This window comes from Pterocles gutturalis, unplaced genomic scaffold (assembly GCF_000699245.1).
Source record: "Pterocles gutturalis isolate BGI_N339 unplaced genomic scaffold, ASM69924v1 scaffold23772, whole genome shotgun sequence".
NCBI classification, from domain to species: Eukaryota; Metazoa; Chordata; class Aves; order Pterocliformes; family Pteroclidae; genus Pterocles; species Pterocles gutturalis.
The window spans coordinates 5,075-12,997 of NW_010108500.1; the positions used below are offsets into that span (position 1 = coordinate 5,075).

The window sequence follows — 7,923 nt, forward strand, 5'->3', positions numbered from 1 at the left end:
GATGCGGGCTCTGCTGAGGGTGCAGGGTGACGATGGCACAGGGCACACAGGGGAGATGGGGAGTTCCTGCAGCCTCCCCGAGGGACTCCTGTCCGAGTGGTTCTTATTTGCAGGGTGCCGGGGTTTCTTCCCTACTCCCATGTTCATTTTGCTGTTTCTGCTTCCCTTTGGGAGCTGGGGATGGGGAACCCGTTGCCTCTTCCTGCTCCCACAGCTCAGCTCGGTGAGATTGAACTCTCTGTGACTCCGTGGCGTTGCTCGTTGGTTTTGAAGCACCAAATGAGACCCAGCGTTTGTCCCTCTGGGCTCTCGCAGACAGCTTACGTCTTCATCTCTGTTACCCATTCAATGGAGGGAATGATGCGCGTCTCCCTGGGGGACAGCAAGAGCAGAGCTTTTTCTGGTCAAAGCGACTTCAGCCAGAACTGCCACAAACTCGCGGCTTTCCCGCGGAGCAGCTGCTGTTCCTGCAAAATGGCGCGGTGTCCTGGCTCCAGGCTGTGCTGTGCCCAGTGCGGAGCGGCCGCAGGGGCTGGCACAGAGCAGTCGGGAGGCGACAGGGAGGCTGCCCGTAGTTTCGACTGGTCTGGTTTCGACTTGCTCCTCGGGATGGCATCTCCTGAGCGGCTGCATGTGAAGTTACAAGTGAGGGCAAGCTCCAGCTCATGGACGGCTTTTAAGTCTGTATTTAAATGGTCAGGAGTTGTTCGCTGGGTTACACAGGCAAGCCTATTGCTGAGGTGTTTTATCTCATTACTCATTCCAGCACGTAGCTGTCTAAGAACTGACTGTTGCATTGGTGATGGTCAGATTTTCTTCTCCTTCTCCTTTTGCTCTGAGTCAGTTTGTGCAGCCATGGTAATAACTGGTATTTTCCTTTCCCTGAGATCATTATGTTACACTGGTTATTTTAATTTTCTTTTTGAGTTAACACCTTTCAAACATTCTACTACCATGAGTATAATTGCAAAGGCCAGTACTGTCAGTTTAATTGAACATGAGGTAGGCTTGCTGCTTTGTTTCGTTGGATTTTTTTTTTCCCTTTGCCTGCAGTGGATCTTGCCTTCTTCACCTTTGTTGTACTCTAGCTTCAAATCTCTGAGACAGCTGCTTTTGTTTCCTCTTTCTGTTGGTAAATATGCTGCTTTTTGTTTTGCCACAGCTCCTGTCTTCTCTGCTGTATTCTCTCCGTTCTCAAGCTTTTTCCGAGCTGCTTGAGCAAAGCTTTGATCTGTTTCTCTGTCCTGAACAGGTGGCCAGGGTAACTTAACACATTCATGCTCCTCTGAACCAGACCTACGGCTTTTTGTAAGAACGCCTAGTACAGTTAATAAAGCAGAGTGCCAAAAGGCTTTAACTCCAAAGTTTAAACAAGCCCCAGCCGAGAGAATAGCAGGTAGGTGTTGGTATCGCAGGGACACGATAGGAGCTATGGCTACCAGCACCAAGTGCCCACGCATTCCTCTGTATCCTCTTCCTTTGTCGTACCTGCTGCCTGTACCTTCCCGCTGTACGGATTAATCAAGTCCTCAAGTACTGACAGCTGCTCAAAATCTGCCCTGGTAACACAGACAGCGGATGTGGGTTTATCGTATCTTCTCCCGTTTCTGGGCAGGTTTGACACATGTACGTAAGTAATTTCCATGACTCGCAGGCAGTATTCCAGGGCACCAGGTATGACTCAAGACACCAAACCTGTCTGAGACCACTGATGGTCATTCTCTGTTCAAGAGGAGATTCCGCAGCTCGGGCAGAAGAGTGAAAGGGGAAGAACTCAGACAGAGGACTAGAAAGGGGACAGCACTTTCCTCCCTTGTTCAGGTTGCCAAATCACTGCTCCGCATCCCTCTCCATGCTCAGCAAAGTGGAATCCTCAACGCCCATGCAGGCATGTTCTGGCGCTCGTCCTGCACCTTCCCGACCCTCGGGCCAGGCGTTGCCCCCGCGCAGCTCAGTGACGAACGGGTGGGTGGCTGCGAGCTGAGTGGCTCGGTTCAGAGCTCTGTGCCAGTTAACACTTGTCAACGGAGGTGGTTGTAGGAGTATAAATTTCAGCTTCTTCACAACCCTGCCTGAGCAGGAGGAAATACAAACGTCCGTTCAGAACGCTGCCTTCCCTGCCTGTGCTGAGGGAGCGCAGCCAGAGACAACAGGAACACTGTTCTCGCCCCAAAACCTCCTGACCTGGGCATCCCCACGGGACAAAGATGATGCAGGTTCTCTCCTTGCTTTGCTGGGCTTCCCGCCAGCTTTGCTCGGTGGTTGAAGACTGGCTGATTTAACTTGTTTAATTGTCAGGGGTCTCTTGTGACCCCAGCCAGAGACAGCAAGCTGCCCGTGAACTCTGCTGATGAAGCTGGCTTGGATAAAGTACCCTGTGTACCTGGAGATAATGGACCCCTCTTCTGTCCCAGAAAGCCCCTGTAGACTAGGTGGCTTTGAACCTACGATGGAGAGGTGAGCTGACCTTGGTTTGCCATGCACTTCCAAAGCACGGCAGAGGAAGCGGTTCCAGAACCACAGAAAGTTTGCAGAATGTAGCTCTTTGTACGTAAAAACAAGCAGTAAGGAAACTCAAGGAGAATTTCAAGTGAATTGAAGTAATTAAAGGGGAGTGGGGAAACAGATTTAAATGCTGTCACTTCAAGGTGTAACTTAGCTCTAAGGGGAAAAAGTTTGGAAGATGTGTTTCCTTGAGTCAGGTTGTTCCACTTGTCCAGTGTGTATTTTTTCATATCTCTCAGACATCTGGAGATCTGTCCCTGAAAAAACCCAGACTTCTGGGGAGATGTTCTGTAGTTCACATGGTTTGCCAATTAAAAAAACCACAGCCTAAGCCACAAGTGACAGCGATGGTTCACAGTCAAGAAAAAGAAGTATAAAAATTGTAAAACCCCCCAATAATTAGAATATCAGGACAGAGTGGAATGGCATGTCGAGAAAAGATCGGGAACGGCAGCATATTAGGCCAGACTCGGCGTTATTATACTGCTGTCACCCCTCAGGTATTTCTTCTGCTGAAATTTGAAGGAATAAATGTTCTGTCCTTAATTATCTTCATTCTTTCAGCTTTCTTTAGCGAGGAAACATGACGGGCCTGGCCTGGATGTGGGTGTCAGTAGCAGCGTGTGATCAATACGACAAACACAGATCCCAGACCTCTCACCCCCCAGGTCTGCAGGAGGCGAGAAGGGGAAGGGAGGCTTTAAGCTCTTGCTGTGTCAGGTCCCCTCCCCTTACCTTGCTTTCTTACTGTCATCTGCTTGTGCTGAGTTAACTTTTGCATTTATTAACTAAAGAAATTATCGTAGCAGTTTCAATCGGGTAATCGATTCCTAAGTCCGTTCCCAACTTGCAGCTTTCCCTTGGTTTCTCTCTGCTTGGATCCATTTCCTCTCTGGAGTTTCATCTCTCATCGCCTTTCAGAAAATTCCTCCAGAAAGTTGCGTCTGAGTTCTTGAGACTCTTTTGTATCCCTCTTGTGTGGTTGGAGGGGTTTTTTTTGTGGTTAAATGAACTACAGGTATTGTAAACAGTAAAAATCTCGTGTATTGTTGCTGAGAGGCAGCTTTTTACTACAAAACAGCCTTTGTGCAAAAGTTTTCCCTCAAATACACCCGGGGATTGCTGCTTACGTGGCCTGAAATGTTCTCCCATTGGGGTATGTCCCGTCCCTGAGATACACGTGCACAATCCTGTCCTGGAACGCTCATTAAATTAGAAATGAATGAGCAGGGGTCCTGATACTCAAGTGAAGGACACATGGCAATGATCTGGTCTCGCTGGGGCAGAGCTGACCTCTGTCCCTCCCTCCCGCCCAGGTGAACCAGCGCAATGTCCCGGGAATCGACAGTGCCTACCTGGCCATGGACACGGAGGAGGGCGTGGAGGTCGTGTGGAACGAGGTTCAGTTTTCGGAGCGGAAGAACTTTAAGCTTCAGGAAGTAAGTTGATGTGTTTCCCAACAAGACGTGGGAAATTAACCTTGCAGCAGCGTGGGGTTCAGGTGCTGGTGGCCTTCCACGCGGATCGTTGGCTGGATTTGGAGTGCCCTGCTGCTCCAGGGCAGCAATCCAGCGTGAGCCTGGCCTGTGCAGAGCATGGGACAGAACTGTTGCTGTGCTCTTTCCGTGGGCTCTGGTGCTGATTTCAGCTTGGTAATTAAACCGTGCGCAGCGAAGGGGCAGTGCAGGATGAAATCAGATGCTGCTTGTCATTAGCGTAGGAGCTTGGAGCGTCCAGTGCTGTTTAAGGGGACTGAGACCCGAGAAGAAAGTAAGAGACGGGCTGATGTGGTCTCTGATGTAACGTGTCTTTGTCTTTCTGATGTTAAGGAAAAAGTTAAAGCGGTGTTTGACAACTTAATTCAGCTGGAACATCTGAACATTGTGAAGTTTCACAAATACTGGGCTGATGTGAAGGAGAATAAGGCCAGGGTAAGTGGACCGAGCAGTCTGTTGGGTTTTCTCACTGTGTGTCCTGTAGGTAATGAATGAAGCAGAGGGTGATGTCTCAAACTGTCCCTACAGGTGATCTTCATCACTGAATACATGTCTTCAGGGAGCTTGAAACAGTTCCTGAAGAAGACAAAGAAAAACCACAAAACTATGAATGAAAAGGTAACTCTCTTCTTTTCATGTGTGCCTATATTCCCTTAGTGCCCTCAGCCTCTGGAAAGCTCTCTCAGCAGAGGATCCTGACGAGAAGGCAGCCTGGTGATTACACGTGGCTGCAATTTTTTATTACTGTGAGGTGGTTTAGTTGCAGGTTCTCCTGGAGAGCTGTCCTGTGCTGTTGCTTTGTTCCCCGCAGTTCTACAGCTGCTTACGTATGCTGTGACAGGCATGTCCCTTTCCATGTGCGAATGCAGGAAGGAGGGAGGGAGTTAGGAGGGGAGGTGTGTTTCTTGACCCGTACGAATATGTAGAAACTAAACTGAGCATGAGAGTACTGCTCCTCTAAGCTCTTCCTTCCTACACTGGGTGAAAGCTGGGCTGCCACCGAACAGAGCACGTGTTCCTTACATGAACGGGCTGTGAATCACGGAACCATGGATTGGTTCCTCTTCCTCAAATGATTTTTATCCTTTTTGCTCCTGTAGGCCTGGAAGCGATGGTGTACACAGATCCTCTCTGCTCTCAGGTGCGTGAGTTCCTGATCTTGTGTTCTGTCTGAGTGCAGCCTCTCTTGTGCTGGAACACTGAAAGCTGTAAACGTACGTGCTGCCAAGTGTTAGCAAGCTTCGCGAAATGGAGTCTGGAGAGCACTTGCAGTCATCCAGCCTGATTCTTATCCCAGTCAGGCATCTGCAGAGTGTCAGCTGCGCTTCCTGTAACAACCCCAGAGTCCAGCGAGACTGTCCTGAAGCCTCTAAAATAGAGAAGCGGGTGCAGTGTAGACTTTGGATCCCAGCAGTTGAAGCGGATATGATAGTGAGCGTGGGAGTCAAACATCAGGGACGTCTCCAGAGTATCCAACACTATAACCTGGATCCAGGAGGATGTTGCAAAGAAGTCTCAAATAAATCAAATTCTGTGTGAGAGGAGTGAGGAAAATGTTGTTAATCTTGTCAGGCTGCAGCCCTGTAGCATGCAGTGGATTCTCAGTTATTGTGGTGTGATTTTGTTAGAAGTGTATGTGAACCTACATGTTTTCTTGATGCTGGTCTTCTGCAGCCATCTCAGTGCAACCCAGTTGAACAGAGTGTGGGGGTTTTTGTTTTGAAGAGCCAGAGTTGGTGTGTAGCTAATAACAGCTCTGGCAAAACAATAGCCCAGGTGTCAGAGCATGACTCCCACTCCATAGAGAAAATTCTGTTGCCATTTGGCTAAATATAGCTGTTGATGAATAGCTAGGGTTCTGATAAGCTTTTGGGAGCTGTCAGTCCGCGTTTGTGCTGGCTGCTAACATAAAACCCAGCGGAGTGAGGTGCGAAACCAGGCAGCCTCTACTGTCCCTGGGACGCCAGCGCTGAAAAGCTCTCTTTGTGCCTGCTGGAAAACACGACCGATTGTGTTCGTACCGCACTGAGTGCTTTTTTGATGCCCTGTGAATAAGGCCAGAATAAGGCTCTGGTATTTCTGGTGTAAAATTGGAACCCTTTCAGCACCCAGCTAGCAGCGCTGGGATGGATGAAGTAGTTTCTTTACCCCTGGTACCCTGGGTTTCTTTGGAACTGATGAGAGAAAGCTTTCTTTTCTTCCCCCATGTTTTGGAGATTTTTTGTTAGAGACAATTGCTTAAATTTCATTGTTCTCTGCTAGCCTGGAAGCTGATGAACAGTCACTTAATTGTACCTCCCGGCTATTGTAAATGCCTGGCATGTGCCCTTTGCTTTCCTGTTCTCTTCTGATGCTGGTTGAGCCAGGGAGGGCTTGAAGAGGGGGTCCTGGCCTCAGCCCCGCAGCTTCCTGACCAGTGCTCTGTTCTGAATCCGCAGCTACCTCCACTCCTGTGATCCCCCAATCATCCACGGCAACCTGACCTGCGACACCATCTTCATCCAGCACAACGGACTGATCAAGATTGGGTCAGGTAAGGCTTGTTGGGGGTGACCCTTGCCTCCAGGACAAACTGCTTAGGCAGAAAAGGGCATCTCATCCCCTCGGGGTTATCCGGCATGACAGGGTGTATGTACACATGTTCCTCCACCTTGCGCCAGGGATTGGTAGGAGGATTCACTTTTGGTTGGTCCACCTGCAGACGCAGAAAGGACTGACCTGGATACTATTTCCCTTGTTAGCCCCTTTCTCAGCTTTTGATCTCAAGGGACTGGTCTGAGAAATGGTGCTGAAGCTTTCAGATTTTGTGTGCACGTATCCTTGGATTAATCTGCTCTGCAGTCTCTTTCATGTTAGTACACATGCAGTTCCCTTCCCAGTGTTGTGAAGCTTTGAGAGCTGTCTGGAGAGCTCTGTCCACTGAGGCCACACGAGTGCTTCTTGTATCAAACAAATCTATAATCAAGCTTATAGAGTCTGGCTGCAGCAAGTGGCTTGTCTCTGCATCCTCATCCAGCATCGCTCCCTCTGCCCTGGGCTTCAGGATGCTCGGCTGCCTGGGGCCTGTTCGGCAAAGACCTGCCCTGTTCAGGCAGCCACCCTGGGCTGAAATCTTTTATTTCAGAAGTAAAAATTGATTCTTCTGGCAGCGCAGTGCATCCTTGCACACTGGTTTTTCCCCTTTGCTATTCCTGTGTCTCTCAAAATCTCTCTGCAGCCGGGATGCATTCTGTTGTGCCTTGGAACAGCCTCTCAGGTGACAGCTTCGCTGCCTGTTGTCCAACTTCCACAAGGATTCTCAGACCCGAGGAGTGTGCGCTTGCCGTCCTGTGGGCTTTTGTCTGGGTGAATTCTTGGTTTGATGTTGACAGTGTGCAGGAAAGAACGCTCTGCTTTGCCTGTCATCTAAAAATAGTCTCTCTTCATACACTGCAGACCTCAGTGGCTTTTCTGTCCATCAAGGACCTCTTGCGTTGTTTCTTTGTTCTGGAATTGGGGTCTCTGTTCTCTGTCAAGCCTCTGACACATACTTGTACCCAGGGAGCTGGGCCACGGCAGGAGGAACACGCAGTTCTCTGTCTGCCTGTAAACTTGGTGACTTGCTCTTCCTACAGGCTGACATCGGGTTTGCTTTGTTATCATTCCCTGGCTTTGTCCAGGTGGGAGACATTTCCAGGAGCTGTGTACATGTGGTACCTGTGTGCTGGCAAACACCACTGGCTCCCGGGCGTTCGATTCAGGACGCTGGGGGAAGGCTGTGGTAGACTCGAGGCCATAAGAGATCCTTCTCTTCCTAGCTTAGTTTAGGAGTATTACACAGCTGCACTCTTTGAGTGGTACCAGCGCTTTGTCTGTAAGAACAAACTCCCTGGAGCTGGTCCCTAAGCCTTGGCTTCTCACCAGAGCCAGGTTTTCTGAAGAG

The 7,923-nt window shown here is 49.5% G+C and overlaps 1 protein-coding gene across 1 annotated transcript in view; it reads left to right on the plus strand.

The window, feature by feature from the left end:
• Positions 1–315: 315 nt before the first annotated feature.
• Positions 316–7,923, plus strand: part of LOC104461185 (nuclear receptor-binding protein-like) — a gene marked incomplete at its 5' end in the record, with an annotated part of 21,211 nt that continues 13,603 nt past the window's right edge. Inside the window, 7 exons of the mRNA XM_010072669.1 lie at positions 316–645; positions 1,861–1,965; positions 3,822–3,944; positions 4,335–4,436; positions 4,530–4,619; positions 5,102–5,142; positions 6,440–6,534. Of these exons, the coding sequence (XP_010070971.1) occupies positions 316–645; positions 1,861–1,965; positions 3,822–3,944; positions 4,335–4,436; positions 4,530–4,619; positions 5,102–5,142; positions 6,440–6,534 (886 nt within the window). The remainder of the gene's footprint in view (positions 646–1,860; positions 1,966–3,821; positions 3,945–4,334; positions 4,437–4,529; positions 4,620–5,101; positions 5,143–6,439; positions 6,535–7,923) is intronic.